Source organism: Pan troglodytes, chromosome 7 (assembly GCF_028858775.2).
Source record: "Pan troglodytes isolate AG18354 chromosome 7, NHGRI_mPanTro3-v2.0_pri, whole genome shotgun sequence".
NCBI lineage: Eukaryota > Metazoa > Chordata > Mammalia > Primates > Hominidae > Pan > Pan troglodytes.
Genome location: NC_072405.2, coordinates 9,940,822 through 9,961,148, shown reverse-complemented (window position 1 = coordinate 9,961,148; position 20,327 = coordinate 9,940,822). Strand labels below are relative to the sequence as shown.

Genomic DNA, 20,327 nt, shown 5'->3' with positions numbered 1-20,327 from the left:
TAGAGCAGCTGAGCTCCATGTCTGATTTTGCTGTGATATTGTTTCACTGAAGGTTAAAATTTAAATAAAATATAAATTTTATTTCACGTGGAAATTGTCGTTTATCCAGCGTTTCACTGTTTCAGGTCTCACTGGCTTCTTTTAAGGACTCTATGTGGATAAAATCTGGTTCTCCAATTAATCAATGTCCATGTAAGACAGAAAGTGACGGCTGATATGACTCGGGGAATGGCCATGGCTTCCAGGCGTTCAAATCTACCTCTCTGGTTGATAACCCTTCTGGGTGTCTCGTTACCAAATGGAATTACTCTAGGATACTAAAGCAGTCGCCTTTGAGTAATTCCTTGGTAGTCTCAAATCAGTTATTTTTGCATATAGATAAAAATTTGTCCATTGCTAGCCCTCATTTGATACTGTACAGTAAAGGAAAAATAAATCTTCACTATCCTATTTTAATCTGGATTACAGAATTTGCCTTTTTGAAGGATATTTATAAATAGAGTTTAGGCCTGATTTGGTATAATTTTAAGGAAATGAAGGGAAATACTGAGATTATTTTATAGAACAATTTGAGGAACAAATGAATCAATAATTGAGTATTATTATTTTACTTATACATATTAGACTGCCCCTTATTCAAAGAGTAATTGTTAGAATGGTTTTCATAGACATGTGAGCTTGAAGATTAAGCAGATTTGACAGAATCATGTCCCCAAGCAAAGCATATGATTGTCATATTAACTGAAAACATCCTGGAAATAGTTTTAATGGATCCACGTTACTTTCTTAAATTTCCTATAATACTGTTCATTTGGAATATAGTTAAGGGTCGTTGGAAAAATGTAGGCAGTATGGCTGTCTCCTTGAAAATCCACATGTAAATTTCTACCGTAAGCAAAGCTACCTTAGCAAAACAAAAACTTCATAAACGGGACCTTTCCTTTTCAGTAAAGAAATTAGGGGAGGAAGTGTCATCTGAAAATTGGTATTTCTCACAAATTACATAAGTACCAGAATATTTAGGTGTTTTTCTTTAATAGATGATGTCAGTATGGGTGTCTGTATGGGAGATTTTCCAATACAAAGTGGTTTAACTGGAAGGATGTACTCAATTGTTTTATCTTTTTTCTGAAGCTATATCCTGTGGACACCCAGGGGTCCCTGCCAACGCCGTCCTCACTGGAGAGCTGTTTACCTATGGCGCCGTCGTGCACTACTCCTGCAGAGGGAGCGAGAGCCTCATAGGCAACGACACGAGAGTGTGCCAGGAAGACAGTCACTGGAGCGGGGCACTGCCCCACTGCACAGGTGAGGGGCTTACGAGTGAACTGACAGAATTACAGATGTCAAATAAATTTTCAGATAGTGATTTCAAATAATGATGATTTACAGTTATTTGAAAAGCCCTATAAGTATGCATTCATTTGAAATTAGTATTGCATTTCTAGCCAAATACGCCGCTCTTATAGATATTGTCTTCATCTTCGCAATAATCGTTAGACACCATTACTTTAAATGTTCTCCTCCGGGGTTCTCAGGAGAGTCTGGATCTCATTTGAGAGGACGCTTGCCGGCCATGGCTCCGTGTGTCCCTGTTCGCTCTTTATTCTTTTTTATGTGGTTAATTTTCCCTCCCTCTACCATCATTAACCACATGGGTCCTCTTTGGAAAAAAAAATTATCTTTATTTTTTTCACGAATGTTTCTTAAACAACCAAAATTCAGCGAACCAGCAACTCTGGACACAATTCTGAAGAACTAAACCTCTCCTTTGACTTTTTTTTTTTTTTTCCACATTCCCAGTTTACCTAAAGCCCCATTTTCCTTTTGCTCTCTACCTACCTTTTCAGTGAAGACTTGATGCATTTACCACTCCTGGCATTTTCCTCCTTCCAAAGGAAACGTCATGGATTCTCACAACCATATTTGAATAGGCTATTGTGAAGTTAGTAACACGGGAGCCACATCCTAAATTCTTTTCATTTTGGGGCTATCACAAAGAAATTCTTTCTTACAAGATTGCAGAATGTTGTGTAACCATAACTCATGTGAAACACAAATTTCAACAACTTTTCATTATCTTTAAGTGTGACAACTCTGCTTAAAACAAGTCTAACACAATTGTGGATTGCCATATGTGTTTATTTTCAATAGGAAATAATCCTGGATTCTGTGGTGATCCGGGGACCCCAGCACATGGGTCTCGGCTTGGTGATGAATTTAAGACAAAGAGTCTTCTCCGCTTCTCCTGTGAAATGGGGCACCAGCTGAGGGGCTCCCCTGAACGCACGTGTTTGCTCAATGGGTCATGGTCAGGACTGCAGCCGGTGTGTGAGGGTGAGTAGCCACAAGCCTTAAGGTCCACCTTGAAACTTAAAACCACACAGCTCGTTCTAAAATGCCTGGCAAAATTCTACAAAAATTGTAGAGGTTTGCACTATTTATACAGTTAAATCTTTTCCCCGCAATATTTGTGGAAGCATCATCAGAAATCATGACTGGGTGCGTGGAGGTATTCCAAGTATCCACAGGTCCCATCACACAGATGCTTATTGTTTGAAAGTTCGTAACACGGAAGCTTCTAATCTTCTCCCAGTGATAATCTATATGTGGTGTTGCCAGTATTTTCTAGATCCTGGCAGTGAGTGAGTGGGGTTCCAGAGCAGCAAGCAGGACCAATGCAGATCACTGATGGGAATTTCCACAGGCTGGAAGCAGGCTTCCTTCACACGTCATTTCCAATCTGTTGGTGGCCCCTGTGTGTGGAGCACTCTATTTCACAGGAATCTGGGGTTATATTCTATGAACTATTTTGGAGTGGGTCTAGTTGACTCTAATGTTTGAGAGGCATCGTAGGAAGTGGTGGTATGCTCCAGTAATGACAGTAAGAATAGCCACGGACACCTTATAGACACCGCACTGTGTATCAGTAATGTAGCCTCAAGCAAAGGTGAACTGAGAGGTGATGGTAACCATGTATTCGGAGTTCAAAACCCGATTTAGAATTCAGACAGATAGGACTGTAAATGTTAGGAATTCTTTACAAGCAAACTCCTCAATTAAATTTTCAGTCTAAAAAGGTTATACAAATTAATTCAATATGTATTTTTGTATGTATGAAACACTTTCCAACCAAATAATTTTACCAACTTGAGTAAGCTCACATACACACTATCAATGTGAGAAATTTAACTTGAGTTTCCTTAATCTTCATTTATTGTCCTTAACTATACTGTCTCCACTTCTGCCTTTATTGTATTATACATTCTATATAGGTAAATAGAAATAATATATGTATATGATCTATCTATATTGTATAACCTATGTAACATTAATTTCACATATAAAATAAAGCTAAATATTAATATAGGAATGTTTGTGCATATATTTGCATATTTATATATTATATTTGCCCATGCATAGTGTATATATTTTTTCTCAAAAGACTATTTTTGACTATATATGTATATATATGCATATAATATAGGCATACACATATGTGCACACAAACATGATAATCCAAGATAATTTTTTACTCTGAATTGCCTCTTGACAATCAAAGTAGTATAAATCTTAAGACTAGGCCCTAAAAAAGTTGTCTTAGGTCAAATACCACTGATTAGTAGTGAGAAATGGTTACCCATAGTCACGAATTGCAGGATCATACTTTTGTTATTGACTGAAGCATGACACTATAAATTGATATAAATTTGTTAATCAAATGCAAATGTTTTCAGTTCCCTCTCATCTTGTAGATATTTCAGTATTAAAATTTGCACATGAGAGCAATGTTTTCTCACCAAAACCAGAGTGTTTTCTAGTCTTTTCATATAGTACTTTAGGTAAGCAATCCTATGGGATAAACCATTATCACCAATATTTTAACAAGGTGATGTTCTATCTTCCCGGTATGAGGCACTGAAAAGAGACATTGTCGTTTCTATGGTATTGCCAGTGAAATGCGTAACCTGAATCGAATCCCGAAGCAGCAGCAATAACATCCCCCAAAACCCTAGGGGCATGCAGCAAATCAGCTTGCCCGTGCTCACGAAGAAATGTCAAGTTCAGAAAAGACACCGTCTGAGTGATTCTTTCACATTTAAGAGACCCGATACCTGCAATGTGTGGTCTCGGACTGGGTCCTACACTGAGCAAAAGAGAGTTGTGAGAGGCGTTACTGAGATGGTAGAGTCTGACCCTGAGATGATCTAGGTGGCGAACTGACACAGGACCTTAAGACAACTATTAAAAATATGTCCAAGAGCTTGAAGTGAATTAGATTATGGGTGTGTATGAGACAACATTGCATCAAAGTTACATTTCATTCTTTTAATAATTGTATTATGGTTATGTAAGAGAATGCCTTTGTTCTTAGGAAATACATACTGATATATTTAACTCTAAAGAGTTGTCATGTCTGTAACTTACACTCACATACCTTAGAAAATACATATTTAGAGAGAAAGAGGGAGAAAAAGTGAGCAAAATGTAAACAGTTGATGAATCTGACTAAAGGGTGTGTAAGAATGGCTTATAATCTTTTTGTGAAGTTTGTTTAATCCTGTAGTTATAACAAAGTGTGGAGTTACAAAAAATGTTGCCAATAAATTAAAACAATTTCCATAGTAAAATTTCAACGTTTCTGTCAAATCCCATTTAACAGTAGCTTAATGTATCTGTAGCATTTATCATTCGGGACTTTTGGAAAGCACCATGGTTGGTTTGTGAATTGTGACATTTTGGCTCTAGACCTGATTCTATGTAGTGATCACAAAGTCTTGGTTCTGGATCTTAATTCTCCTTTGTTTAAAACAGAGAGGCTGAAAGATCACTCATCGGCAGTATTTTAATTGAAATTTAAAATATTTCCTCAATAGTTACAAAGAGGGCTGGATGTCAATAAGTGAATGCTGGAATAATTATTCAGACTTTATAGATATAATCTGATGCTGATTAAAAGCAGAACTATCCTTCTGTTTTCAAGAATATTAAATGCAATAATTGAGCCTAAACCCTGGTTTGCAGCCTGAACTTGGTGTATGAAGAGCAGAGACTCTGACACTCCCAGAAAGTGGAATATGAAATATTCTATCAAAGATGGCCATTCACTTGAGACTGTACATTCAGTATCATGTTTACCTCAAGTATTTCAGTTTTGAAAACTTAAAAGATGAACAAAATTATAACAGTTGAGGGTGGGCAATGTTTTTCCTTAGCAATCTCACCTCTGTGGGGCTATGAAGGCACACTATGAGTTCTAGTCCAGCAAAGTACACGTTAATCAATTTATTTGAATGAGAGCTTAATTGTGTTTCACTTCCCAATCCATCTAACTCAGGCAATGCAAAGTATTTTTAAAAATTGTATTTTGCTTTCTAAAGTTAGACATTTAAAAGTTTTCTATGAAAAAAAATTAGAAACTTAGCCCTTAAAAGCTGCATACACAAAATAAGTTACAAAAATGTTGCAATGCTGAAAATATTTCTCAAATATATCATGCCTCACAAAATTGACTACTTCTAAAACTGCATTATATGATACGGACATCATGGGAAGCTGAATAAGCCCACTGCAATATATGTTACACCCAATAAGGCAACAAATTATGTATAAAAGTCATAAAATCAGTGACTGAACACACACACACCAGCAAAAATTTGAAATACATTTTGGAGAATCTGTAGGTTTTCATTTTGTTCCTTGTTTGTTATCATAGGTCCAAATCACTGAAATGTGAGTTCCTCTCGATGAAAAAGGATGTAACCAGTGGTTGCATTTCCAGGAAGCGTAGCTTCTATGACTAGCTATGACTTGACTAATCCCCTAGTTAAGATTATTGCAAACCTGATGAAATTATTTCCTCTAAATCTGTCAAAAAGTTAGATACTGATGGTAAATTGAATAAATTATAAAAAGGAGGAGGAAATTATAATTCTAAACGAAAAATCTTTTTAAATTCTTCAACTCAAAGAATTTATATGGCAGATATATTTCCTTCACATTAAATCAAATTTGCTTTTGTTAGCCATCTAGTCTTTTAATCATAGGCTCAAGCTTAAGATTTCAAATGGATCTATCTCATGAAGTTGCATTATATAACTAAAATATTTAGTTTCAGCTGTATTAGGGAACTCTTAATTCTCTTTCAGATGAAATTATGATAAAGCTACATTTTACTCAAGAAGTAAGAAAGTGATGATGATGAAAATAACAATAGCATAAGCTACAAGCTAACTCATTGCTACCACTAATACATCAGATCTCACACTAGGCATTTTACATATAGCGTGGGTAATTTGGTAACAGGCGGGAATAAGTATTTTTATAATACTCATTTTATGGTTAAACGCACTATATCTAAGGAATTTAAATTGATTGCGCAGGTTTATTTAACTTGCATGAGCAGATATTCACATCTATTTAACTCAATTTAACAGCAATTTTTCTCATGTAGCATGCAAAATGAACAGTACTAATATTTGTAAACAATAAAGCATATTTAAAATAAGCATAATATTTTATTATATGCTGAGTTAAAGAAATTATGTTTTAGCTGAAGAAGTCACGTTAACAAAATGTACTTTTTATAAAAGCGTATTTCAAAAGAAAATAAACTCAGGAAAGAGAAAATATGGCAAAGTTTAAACTTACAGGTCAATTTATTTTTCTTCTTCCAGTTTACTTTTCCTCTTCTAATTTATTGTTCTTTTTTCTCCTCTAAATTTAATCTATTGTTTTGTTTTAGTCTTAGTCCTCTGTTATAATTTTACATAATTGCATTGATAGAAAAGCGGATATGTTGACATTGCCTTCTAGTCATTTTCATAGTTATAACCGTGAGTGAAAGTGGTTTTTGTCAGCCAAAAAAAGAGAAAAAAACTAATCATGAATTTTACTTTCCACAGTACAATATTTGAGGGGACATTCCCAATATTAGGATAGCATTATGCTGGTACTCATTCATTAACAATATTAGCAAACTAACATTTTAGTTTCCTTACAAACTGAATTGAAAATTTTCATCGGTTATTTGACTTGTTTAAGTATTGGTTCTACCTAGGTGGCTTTTGAAGATTTAGACATACAATTGAATAGCAAATGTAATTAGAATACAATGTAACAATAACATCAGTGTCCTCTTTCGGTTTGTTAAACTATGAATTGGACCAAACTCACTCCCTTTCTGTGACAGGCCTTCCGTTAGCCCATCTACACAGTACCTGTTGCACAGTAAGTGAGGAATATGTGTTTGTTGAATGAATAGTTGTCTTGGATAGTCCAACCCTTGATTATTGCAAAATGAAATTTTGATATATAATATAGTTATCATAAAACTTTCAAGTTTTAGAGAGCCTTAAATAGTATCTGCTTCTGGATTGGTAAATATATCCCATCTCATATGCCAACCAGGAAACTACTAATAGGTCTGTGTTAGAAGGGATTGGAAGTCACACCGTGAGCCATCAGAGAAGAGGGCTGTGATTGAGTACTTCTGTCTGCCATTGGCACGGGACCAGGAAGCACCAGCGTGTGCACTTTGTATTATTTTTTTCAAACAAGATCCAGTTCAACCTGAGCACAAGTGCATTATTTCTATGTAATGAGAGGGGTAGTCCCTCGACTCCCAGTACAGTGACTTCTCTGTGCTGAGCAAATTTTGCAGGATGTTTTCTTCCATGTTTTTTTAAGAAAAATATATCTTTGTTCTCCAGGCCAGATTTGAAATTGGTTCAATTAAATGTGCAAAAGTATTTTTAAATATTTTGATCAGCTCAGAGGCAGTCTCATGATATATATTCTTGTTATTAAAACCAGCCAAGGGTCACTTCCTTTATTTACCTGCTTATTGTATATTATTGCAACAGTACTAAGGAGAAAATGTAGCAATCTTTCTGGTAAATAGGCTCGACTAAAAAAGGCAAAAAAAAAAAAGTGTAGATTGAAATGTTCACCCTGAAACGTACCCAGCGGCAGCCGAGCTTGCTTTTGTTTACTGACTAAAGAGCGTAAAAAATAGGCACAGAGTGTAGACCTGTTGCACTGACCATCGTTAATTGAGGCCTTATTGCCTGTACATGGCATTAGGAGCCTTTTGAGAGAAATGTAAAGTTCAATCATGTCAAAGCCAATTAACACAGCTGCTATTAGAGCTGGTAATATTGAGGACACCATTTTACAAAGCAGTTCAAGTACAGTCATTCATACTTCTGAGGCATTCTTTATTTTCCAAAGTGAATTCTCCTGGAGATGTAAAATAGGACCTGAATTGCCTAGATTTTAAAAAGATACAGTGATTACGTAAAGGAAGATGCTTCTGTGTTGCTAATATCATAGATATTCTTTTTTAAAAATCACAACAGTTCTGTCACGGCATTAAAAACATTCAATCCCCAAATAGCAAGGCTATTAAAAACATTCAGTCCCTGAATAACAGGGCCTTGAACTTTTGGTGCTTTAACTCGTGTTTTAATTTGTTTAGAAATAGTTCACTTTAGAAAAGATGAATTGAAAGGTTATTTTTATATTTGTAGCTAATCAATAAAATAAACATATGAGCCATAGTAAGCCATATGTTAAGGAACTTCCATAGGATTGTGTGCTGTGGGTTTGTAATAAATATGTAGTCTATTGCATCGATACCCATTGGTCTCTTGTGTTTGCCGTTTTCATGCTGGGTCACTCACTGTGTGTGGTGATGTTCTTGTTTGCCTGACAGCCGTGTCCTGTGGCAACCCTGGCACACCCACCAACGGAATGATTGTCAGTAGTGATGGCATTCTGTTCTCCAGCTCGGTCATCTATGCCTGCTGGGAAGGCTACAAGACCTCAGGGCTCATGACACGGCATTGCACAGCCAATGGGACCTGGACAGGCACTGCTCCCGACTGCACAAGTTAGTAACCAGACATCATGGTAGACTCAGACGTTACTATGAAATTCACTCCATTGGAAAAAAAAAATGACTTTAAGGTGTTATACTGTTTTTTTATTTTTAATTCATAGAGGAAAAAAGGGAAAACTATGTGTGACATTGTGGCTATATTTCTTAAGTACTTTAAGATTTTTTTTCCACTTGCTTATTCGTATGGCTGAAGCTACTTTAAAAGGCCAGTTCAGTCAAACATTGTAAAATTGAGACTAAAAAAGTCCAGACTTTGTCTGTAGACCACTGGGTCTGCAGAGAAAGAAGAAATGTCTTTGGTTCTCTGGCTGCAGGCTTCATGTTTCTGATTATACCCCATGCCTAATTAGGGGCTAGTCAAGTGGTGGAAGTCAGCATCTGACAGCCAGCTGCCAACGGAACAGAAATCAGTGATTCTCAAAATACAAGTGTTCCTTTTGACAGCGGGTCAGTGAAATCATCACACAGAGGGTAGTATTGCTTTATTAATTCACTGCTTAACCACTGTGAATAGCAACTCAGAGAGAGTATCTTGAATAGAAATGGTGACTAACTCATTTCATGGTAAATGAATTTCTCTGATTCTTTCCTGTTCCCTGTTTATTAGTTATAAGTTGTGGGGATCCAGGCACACTAGCAAATGGCATCCAGTTTGGGACCGACTTCACCTTCAACAAGACTGTGAGCTATCAGTGTAACCCAGGCTATGTCATGGAAGCAGTCACATCCGCCACTATTCGCTGTACCAAAGACGGCACATGGAATCCGAGCAAACCTGTCTGCAAAGGTTTGTTTGGTGACTCTTTGGATTTTACAGATATTTATAGAAGTCTTTATTGAATTATGCTTTGTTTAATTTTGCAAGCATTTATGTAGCCCTTCTAGGGGCTAGGAATTCTTAAACACCAATTTGCAACTATTAAGTCACTTTATTTTTATAATACTTTAATCTCAGTTTTACAGATGGAAAAACTAACTCATAGAGAGGTAGAGGAAAAGGCTTAGGATCACAAACCAGGAACTGGAGATGTCGGGGTTCAGTGATGGTCACGCCACACTAGAGTCTGTGTCTGAACCCCAGTGCTTTGCTGTCCTGGGTAAACCTGTGACCCTAGCTGTGTGAGTTGTTCGTGGCATGGTGAATCTAATTGTAGGAATTTAGAGGCAGGTTGGAGAGATGAGCCAATCACCTAGTAATGGCAGAGCACTGGTAGAGAGTGTTAGCACCGTGATGTTTCATGGGGTTTGGTTGCCGAGACTGAAGATGACACTGGCCAAGAAGGCAGGAAGAGGTTTATGACTTATGTGACTGGACCCTCTGGGCAAATCAAGACAGGCTCAACCCATCAAGGTGGCTTCAGTAAAGCAGAGTGAGTGGGCTTGGCTCGTACAGTGACAGGGAGCAGGGCTGAGTGGGGGCTGTGCAAGGGCCAGGGATTTGCGTGGTGACAGTTTATTTACCAGAAGGAAAGGAGAACTATCCAGACTTTCTTATCAGCTGGTACAGAGGAAGGACAAGAAGAAGAGGGGGAGAGAGGGGCTTGAAAGCTGTCAGTGACCAAACATAAGAAGGTGGCATTCTCCTCTTTATTAGACTAGGAACAAATAAAATACTGAGAGAGGGAGAGTTAGGACACTCAGTAGCTTAATGAAGAAGGTTTCATCTTCGGTGAGTTCTGCAAGACACATGGTTAAATGTGGCAGAGGCTTAAATGTGACCTGAATGCTCAAAAATATGGCTTTCTCTCTCTTCTGACATGGGCGTGTTCTTGGACCATCCTGCTTTCCTCTCCCAGTAGAGTCAAAGGATCTCATTGCCTTCCCTTCTTTGTATCGTAACTCTTAATACTGCACCTGTTATATGGCAGACGCTAAATAAATGTTGAATGAAAATGCACTACGTTGTGTCGGCAGTATTGAGGTCAAATGGTCATGATGGAAATTGCCAATAAAATACGCTTCATGGATAATTCTGTGGATTTTTATCCTCTTTCTAGTACCCATTGTGTTTGTAACAACGCCACGGCCAGCAAGTCCCTACCAGATGGGACCTCTTTCTCTCTCTGTCCCTCCTTGAACTTGTCTCCTCCCGTTCCCCCCGCCCCCAGGGGACCCGTGTAGCTCAGGTCTCTTCCAACTGGGGCCTCCCCCTGGACATTCCCTTGGGCCAGAACACGCATTTCCCCAGCCCTCGCTGTGGGGTCTCAGGAAGGATTTGTTGATGAGTGAACAGATCAGTAGAAGGTGGAGTGGTGAGAGAAGGACCCATTTCCAACTTTTGGGTGTGCACGTGTGATTTGTGTGTGTTGGCATGTCTTTCTCACATGAGAAGGCATGAGCCTGAACATACAAGATGCAGGCGGTTGTTCTTTTGTAGTGCCTTCTGCTACCTACAGGGTCACTTGGAAACTTCCATTCATTTCAAAAATTAGGGAAGTTTTGTATCTTCAGAGAAGAAGGATTTTAGACAGTGGTTTTTGGATTTTTGCCCCCCACTGTGCATTTTAGTATAATTTCTAGAGTGGGGAAGATGATCTGTGGTGACATCACCCTCGGGGAAATCCTCCCTAGAAACCACGTGCTTGCTTCTCAGCCCCGTAAAGTAGACATCAGGCTCCAAGGCTGTGATGAAACACTTGCAAATGGTATTTCACAGCATCTTTTTAACCATTCAGGCATTTCTAAAAAAATATATTCAGTAAATAGATGGACCAACTGTGTCTTTTGGAAACTATATGCCATCTTTAAATAAAAAATATAGATGGCCAGAAAAATTCTTACCATCTGTGCCTATAAATTTGTGTCATCTGACCAAATCCTCATTTGAATTGTCTTTGGTAACCATCATAGAAAGACACAAATTAAACAAGAACGTTTCTTCCTTTCTTGGCCTTGTATATATTGGGAATGTCATGTTCATTCCTGTATGTTTTGACTTGACTTTGCTTTTGTAGACTTCATCGATATTAATGAAGAAATATTCTAAAAAATATTTTGTTATTTTGATGTACTGTCTTCCTTGGCAATTCTTTTATTATTATTTTTTAAGAAACCTATGTAGATGTCATTTGTAATTCAGGTAAAATTAAAATGTGAGTCGTTTGAACATCACCGCTGCAGCGGGAGCTCCAGAATGTTGATCTTGTTTGTTCTTTGGAAATAGCCGTGCTGTGTCCTCAGCCACCGCCTGTGCAGAATGGAACGGTGGAGGGAACTGATTTCCGCTGGGGCTCCAGCATAAGTTACAGCTGCATGGACGGTTACCAGCTCTCTCACTCCGCCATCCTCTCCTGTGAAGGTCGCGGGGTGTGGAAAGGAGAGATCCCCCAGTGCCTGCGTAAGTTCTGCAGCAGAATTTGTTCCGCCCACTGCAGGTCTGCAACAGGGACGGATAACCAGGGCACATCCTAAGGTTACAATCTGAGGACCTTCCTGGTGGGTAATAATAGCCCTAAAATACACAAAAACTCAAACTTGAGACTGTGTTGCCTAAGCGCAGAGTCTCTTTTTTGAGACAGGGCCTCACTCCATCGCCCAGGATGGAGTGCAGTGGCTCAGTCATAGCTCCCTGCAGCCTCAACCTCTCGGGCTCAAGCCATCCTCCCACCTCAGCCTCCCGAGTAGCTGGGACTACAGGTGTGTGCCACCAAACCCAGCTAATTTTTGTATTTGTTGTAGACATAGGTTTCGCCATATTGCCCAGGCTAGTCTCGAAGTCCTGAGCTCAAGCGATCCGCCTGCCTCCACCTCCCAAAGTGTTGGGATTACAGGCGTGAGTCACCATGCCTGGCCTCCTTTTAGTGTTTTTCTTGTTTGATAGTTAAAGCTAAAGATTTAACAGAAAGTAGTTACCAAGCTCAATTGGTGAAGCTGATCCAGGGACGTTGAAGGCTGACTTCTTCCTGGTTATCTTCCATAGCTGTGTTCTGCGGAGACCCTGGCATCCCCGCAGAAGGGCGACTTAGTGGGAAAAGTTTCACCTATAAGTCCGAAGTCTTCTTCCAGTGCAAATCTCCATTTATACTCGTGGGATCCTCAAGAAGAATCTGCCAAGCTGACGGCACGTGGAGTGGCATACAACCCACCTGCATTGGTAATAATTATCATACAGCCCTGGAGATACCTGGGAGTATTTGGAGATGAGGACACTTCCTTCCTAAATTGGGTCATTTGTGATTACATAGAAAGTGTTTCCATAGACAGTTTTCTGTACAAGGTAACACTCTTTGCACTGAATAGGATTGCGCACTCATCAGCTAAACTGATGTGCCGCCTCTTTTAAATCATGCAAAATAAGTCAGAAGTCTGCTAAAGTAGCTACTAGACTTTGTTCTCTGACCTCAGTGGCTCTCTCCGCTGTCTACCTTAACTGCCAATTGCATTGATTAGGGGAAAGGTGCAGTTAGGAACATTCTCTAAAGCAGCCGTCCCCAGAGAGACAGTCTTGGTGTTGTTTTATTGCGGCAGAGTCAAGTTTTATCGCTGGGTTAATTTTGTTCATTGAGATTTACTAAGCAGAATAATGGGTGTTCTACTAATTTTTAGTAAAAAAGTAATACTTAGTTTTGATTATTTTCTAAGAAATTGAATAGTATCCACCTAGAAAATATAGTATTAAAGAAATATTGTCATTGAAGCATTTTTTCTAATTATAAGAATATTTGCTGTCATTTGATTTAAACTATTGCTATACAGTAGCTATCTCTACACTAAAAATATTTTTCTTCCCCCTAGAAGGTTAGTCACTCTAGATAACAGGTTTTAAGAAGTTATCTGTTTTGTTTTTCTACTGGTAACTGTAGAGCAGCAAATAAGAGAGCTGAAGTGCCACTGGGTTACCCAAGTCCTGTGTTTTTTGAAAAATGTCACTCTTGGTTTTCCATGTGGTTCCATTTTGAAGCATTAAATATATTTTTCATTTTGAAATGTTGACGAAAATTAATTAAAGAAACTCAGAATAATGTAATGGGTAACCAAATGAGATGGCCAATTATTGAATCCTAATAAGCAAAAAGATAGTGATAGATCATTATTGAAGATAGTATATCATTGACCAAATATATTTCTATAGAAAAAAAGCCAGAGAATGGAAAAAAAATGCACTTATTCTTATATAAAAAGAACATACTGAACTACTTAAAGTCTAAAAGTTAACATCTAAAAAACATGTCTTGAAGAGAAGATAAAAGTAGCAATTTAATTTTTAACTTTCCTGAAAAACATCTTGCACATTTCTCAAAACAATATTTTCTCTATTTCATGAGACCTTTTAGTGAAAGCTGTTAAAATTCTCACAATAACTATATCTGGTGCCCTCTTTTCTTTTTAAATCACAAATTTCAGATCCTGCTCATAACACCTGCCCAGACCCTGGTACGCCACACTTTGGAATACAGAATAGCTCCAGAGGCTATGAGGTAGTTCATTATGAATTTACTATGTTTTCTTTCTGGAAATGTAAAATATATTTGTTACTTAAACATATGTGAGTGCTTTTTTATATCATACCTTATTCATGTTGTATTTACCTGAATAAAATTCGTTCAAAGGGGATTTCTACATGTGTTTTTAACTGTCAAAATCTATCTATATATATATATATATTATATATATATATATATATCTTGCTTACTAGATAATAATGGAATAATGCATAATTTTATATAGAAATTAACATAGCAACTATGACATTATTTTCTATTTGAAATCATGCATGATTCTATTATTTGTCTGTTAAATTCTCACGGCAATTCTCAAATTGGGGTAACTTGTCACTGATTAGCTACCCATAAAAGGTTCCACTTAGGGACTGGATATAGTGGGGAAATAATATTAAATTCTAGAGATAAAAATAGGAGAAAATGTATGTAAGCCCCTTAGTCTAAACTTACTTGGGAAATTAGTTCTCCGTATGATCTTTAAATTTCTATGAATTATTAGCATACTAAATATCATTTTGGAATGTTCATTTGACTTTTAATAAAACGAACACTAACACTTCAGTGAACGTTGGAGAAATACCTAAAAGTGGAAGGTAATGAAGCTTGAAATAAAATGTTTTAACCATCTTAAGTACTCCCATAACTTCACTGTTCTCTGGTTGGATGACTTTGAAAACAAAAGTTAATTATATAGGGATCTCATCAATTAAGAATAAAAACCTTCTTCCTCAGCCACTTTCCCCATCTCTCATGAGCACGAAAATATTCCCATTGTTCTCGCTCGGACACCGAGTGGCCATTTCCTTGTAGCTCTCTTGCATCCCACAGGGGAAGTCCTTACAGGGAGCTAATAATACACTGACTCTAGCACTTTTTCTATTATGTCTCAAATATTGCCTTAAACTTCAAGTAAATACTTTCAGGTATATAAATATTTAATGCCAAATTGTCAAGGAATATTGGAAAATACTATATATGGATGTCGCTCTCACTGATTCACTAAGAAAAATAAAATTTTGATCACCATTGCTTTGAGCAATTCTTAACTTGCCTATGTACAACTTACAGTAATTAAAAGTCAATGATGACTGTATTTAGCAACATAGTTCTATAACCTATCATATGACACTAATAGGGTTGGGTAAATCCTTCACCCTCCTTATAACAAATTAGTTACACTAACACGAATAATTGATTTTATCCAACAGCAAGATTTACTAATAATAAAGAGCCCAGACACCATGTTTTAAGGAGAAGGTTGAGACCATGAAATGCAGCTCTCCCCAAATGTTTTTATTTCTTCCTTTATTAGGAACATTTTAGTTTTTAAAGTAACCAATGAGATTTTTGTCTGTTTTCTTTAGCACCATATGCTGAAACCTTACTTACACAAAGTGAGCCATTTCAGTGTGAAACATCCCTGTGTTAGGCTATGTTAATCTTGCAGCTTAAATGACTACCTCCCATTCTCCAGCCAGCGTGTCCCCGAAACCCGTAGCTCCAGGGTTAGTGTATGATAATCAGTTTGCAGTGGCTCGGTATATTCTGCTAAAAAGAAAATGATTGAGGAGGAGACTGTATTTTCTTTCTGCCAGTAAATGATACAGGTTGTCCATGACCTTCCTGAGAATGTCAGCATGTTTACCAGGAGGTCTGGTTGGAATTGCACACATGCTTGCATGGAGAGTTGATGGACACCATTCCTGATAGAGAGGAAATGGGCTGGGAGCAGCAGCTCACGCCTGTAATCCCAGCACTTTGGGAGGCCCAGGCAGAAGAATCGCTTGAGGCCAGGAGAACAGCCTGGGCAACATAGCAAGACCCTATTTCTACAAAGAATACAAAAAATCATCTGGGCATGGTAAAGTGCACCTGTTGTCACAGCTGTGCAGAAGGCTGAGATGGGAGCTACTTGAGCCCTTGAGGTCAAGGATGCAGTGAGCTATGATTGCACCACTGTGCTCTATACTCTGGGCAATAGAGAGAGGCCCTGACTCTAAAGTTTAAATCGATCAGTCAATCAATCAATCAATCAATCAATCAAGAGTAAATGAGTCAACCGTTTCCCATCATTGAATCTTAAATTAGCTATTGATTTGACATTTAGATAAATTTGTACTTTTCTTTATAAATTCATACTTCCACTTTATCAAGTGCTAGAAGCAGCATTTTTTTTCTCCTGATATCCTTTCTCACTTTTCAGTGTACCAACTATTTCCTTGCATTTTACTTGTAGTTATTCTTCCCGGAATCCCAACATGGGAGGTACGGGCTTATGCCTGTGAGAAGGCAGACACAGGGAATCAAATAACTGGATAAAATTCTCAGAGCAAGAAACAAGAGGGGAATTCAAATCTTTGGATGCTAACTTGGTGCACTTATGTGCCTTCATAAGTCAAGCTTTAAGGAAATAATCTGGTCCCAAGCCAAGCTGTGATGAGTGCAAACCCGCCTTCCCTGGGGGCTGCTTTCCTCTCCCTGTATACTTGAGTCATGCTGGCCTCATGCTGCAGATACACAGAACCATGGATGATCTTTGGTGCCCCTCAACACACGACCATAGCTCATTCTCTAAAAAAGACATTTACAGATCACAGGAATCTGCCCCTCAAGGCACCTCTGGTTAAATTAGGAACACACATAGGTGAATAAATATACAGGTAATTCCAGGACACTGTGGTGAGTGGAGCAGATATGTTGGGGAAATGCATTCAAGCTGAATGTGATTCATTCTTGGAGGATCAGAGAAGAATCTGCAGCGGATGTGCAGTTTAAGCAAAGTACAGAGAATTAAGTGGGGGTTAGCTTTGTGAAGACCTGGTGAGGAAGACGCCTCAGACATTCAGACAAGAGTAAATAGTTTGTACAGTTTGAAGCATCAGAAAGACAGGTAGAGTTGTGGTGGACTCTGTATGAGCAGGAGTTGACCAATCCCCTTGGAGTGCTAACAAAAGTAATTTTCTAATAAATACCAGTTGTTTCAAATGTGAGTGGCAGGAAAAAAATGAAAAAGGAAATAATAATTATTACAAACAAAAAAGAAAGAACTCTGAAACAGAAAAGGCATAATTTCTTTACCCAAACAGCCGTCTAAATTTTCAAAATTCGAGAAGATCTTACATTATTCCTTGAGCAATCTACATTGTGTGTAACACTGTAACAGGCAGTTAAAATGTACATGTTGACTTAGACAATGGCTTGACATTAACCTGAAAAGTTGCTGCTATACTTTTACTGGGGCGTGTACTTTCAGGTATCACTAGTTGACACTTCGTATATTCCCTTGACCTCTGAAGCTAGTATTGGATTTCCTCTCTAGGTTGGAAGCACGGTTTTTTTCAGGTGCAGAAAAGGCTACCATATTCAAGGTTCCACGACTCGCACCTGCCTTGCCAATTTAACATGGAGTGGGATACAGACCGAATGTATACGTAAGTGTGATTTCTTCCACCACCATCAGAAGTAACCTATTTATTGTGAATGTCTGAGAAGTGTTTACCACTAAGGGAAGTAATGAGAAATTGTTTTTAATTCCCTAATCCTAAATTTTCGGATGTCCTCAAAGTTTGGTTCCCTAGAACTGGCAGCATAAGCATTGGCTGGACATTGGGCTGTGAAGGCTGCTCTCAAGCCCCATCCTTGACCTTGAACCAGAGCCTCTGGAGGGAGCCAGGGAGGAGAGAAGGGGGACAGTTTAGTTTAACAAGCGCTCCAGGAGATTCTCAGGCACTGTAAAGTCTGAGAAACTGCTTGAAACCGAAGATAAGTGCATAATGTTATATTGAACATTCTTAGAGGGAAAACTTTTTTGTACGTGCTATTATTATTCTAGGATATTTACAACAAATTACCAAAAAGAGGATGAACTGAATAACGTCATATGTCAGAGTCTAAGTAGAAGTGGTTAAAAAATTATTCTCGCTATAACAGGAAGTATATATGAATTGATCATTCAAATACATACTTAAGGATCACATTTTATTTTGTGACTTAATCATGAGAATTAGAAAAAATATATGGATGAGTAGTATGTGAATTATTCATTTCACTCACTCTGAATTTAGTGAAATGCAGTGTCTTATTCTTACTATATTAAAAATAAAAACATGAATGTTATAAAAATATCTTAGTATATAAGGTGTGATTTTTGGGTGTGTTTATTTTAAAATTATCTCTGCCCTAACTCACTACTCAAATTACATGTTGATAGTACATGTACATATATATGTATATACATACATTCATATATATATATGCATGTTTATATATAATATGGAGCTTGATAATGTCAGGTATTTGTTATGGTTACTAATTAGTGAAATAGTGACAATATTCAAAACAACTGCATGCACAATTTTAGAATTGTAAACTTGGCTGGGCATGCTGGCTCACGCCTATAATCCCAGCATTTTGGGAGGCCGAGGCAGGTGGATCACGAGGTCAGGAGATCGAGACCATCCTGGCTAACATGGTGAAATCCCGTCTCTACTAAAAAAACTACAAAAAATTAGCCGGGCATGGTGGCGGGTGCCTGTAGTCCCAGCTACTGGGGAGGCTGAGTCAGGAGAATGGCATGAACCCAGGAGGCGGAGCTTGCAGCGAGCGGAGATCGTGCCACTGCACTCCAGCCTGGGCAACACAGCGAGACTCAAAAAATAAATAAAAAATAAATAAATAAAATCGTAAACTTGTTTTATAATAATATGTCAATCCTTTATTTGCAGCATGTATGCAAACTTTATAAGGAATGGAGTGATTTGAGATATAGAGTATACATTACAGTCTCATTTATTCCTAAATTATATTTTAAAGAAAATAATCTATATTGTTTCTAAATACACATTAAAGTTTTATCAAAATAATTAATTAAATTGAATAATAAATTTGGTAGTTTCCACAAGAACAAAATCAAGGCATATCTAAATATTCACCAGTCTCTATAATTTATAACACTGGGCTTTTGAGGATCTTTAACATATTTATTTAGGTAGTATAGCAGAAGTGCTTTTATTTCAAAGCTGTGATCGCTAAATCTTTGCACATAAGTACCTATGTATAAACATATATAGGATGGGTGTAGTGGCTCATGCCTGTAATCCCGGTACTTTGGGAGGTCAAAACAGGAGAAGAGCTTGAGGTCAGGAGTTCTAGCACAGACTGGACAACATAGCAAGACTTCATCTCTACCAAAAAAAAAATACATATATATGTGTATATATATGTATATATACATATTGACTGCATAACAGTTTCCAAACTATTTTAATCTATTAATTTCTCTAGACACATGTGCTAACTTTACAATAAACAAAGTCTCAATGTTTCGTAATGTTGTTTCAGCTCATGCCTGCAGACAGCCAGAAACCCCGGCGCACGCGGATGTGAGAGCCATCGATCTTCCTACTTTCGGCTACACCTTAGTGTACACCTGCCATCCAGGCTTTTTCCTCGCAGGTGGATCTGAGCACAGAACATGTAAAGCAGACATGAAATGGACAGGAAAGTCGCCTGTGTGTAAAAGTAAGTCATTGGTCAAGGAGTGGTATACTTTTCCAAAGAGCAAGGGAAAGGATCAGCTGCCCATCAGGCTAGTGTCCACCCATAAGTAAGAGCATGAGGCTGCAGCATCGCCACCTGCCTCAATCGTGCTTCATGTGCGTGAGCTGTGTGTGTGAACGTGTGTATCCTCAGTGTTTGATGCAATGGTGGCATAGCTAAATATATAGTACAATTAGTATGCAATTAGTACATAATAAAATGATTGCATTATTTCAAGCCAAAAGAGAAAAGCTATTTGGTTAAAGAAAAGCATTCTGAGTTAAAAGGAAAATAATACTTGGTATAGTTTCAGGAAAAGTAGTTCTTAGAGATGAAAATGAATAAATGTCACCAAGTATCCGAGAATAGGTAAATGAAACTCTGTCTTATTTTTAAGACCACATGCTGTTTGTGGTAAAACCTCAGTTTATGTGTCCCTGACATTG

The 20,327-nt window shown here is 37.8% G+C and overlaps 1 protein-coding gene across 3 annotated transcripts in view; it reads left to right on the top strand.

Moving 5' to 3' along the window:
- The window catches only part of CSMD1 (CUB and Sushi multiple domains 1), a 2,064,385-nt gene that overhangs the window by 2,026,823 nt on the left and 17,235 nt on the right, over positions 1–20,327 (top strand). For all 3 annotated transcript variants that reach the window (XM_054657204.2, XM_016960221.4, XM_054657205.2), the window contains 9 exons: positions 1,135–1,308; positions 2,155–2,337; positions 8,717–8,893; positions 9,510–9,689; positions 12,066–12,239; positions 12,822–12,995; positions 14,246–14,319; positions 17,663–17,774; positions 19,684–19,863. In XM_054657204.2, coding sequence (XP_054513179.1) covers positions 1,135–1,308; positions 2,155–2,337; positions 8,717–8,893; positions 9,510–9,689; positions 12,066–12,239; positions 12,822–12,995; positions 14,246–14,319; positions 17,663–17,774; positions 19,684–19,863 — 1,428 coding nt within the window. The remainder of the gene's footprint in view (positions 1–1,134; positions 1,309–2,154; positions 2,338–8,716; positions 8,894–9,509; positions 9,690–12,065; positions 12,240–12,821; positions 12,996–14,245; positions 14,320–17,662; positions 17,775–19,683; positions 19,864–20,327) is intronic.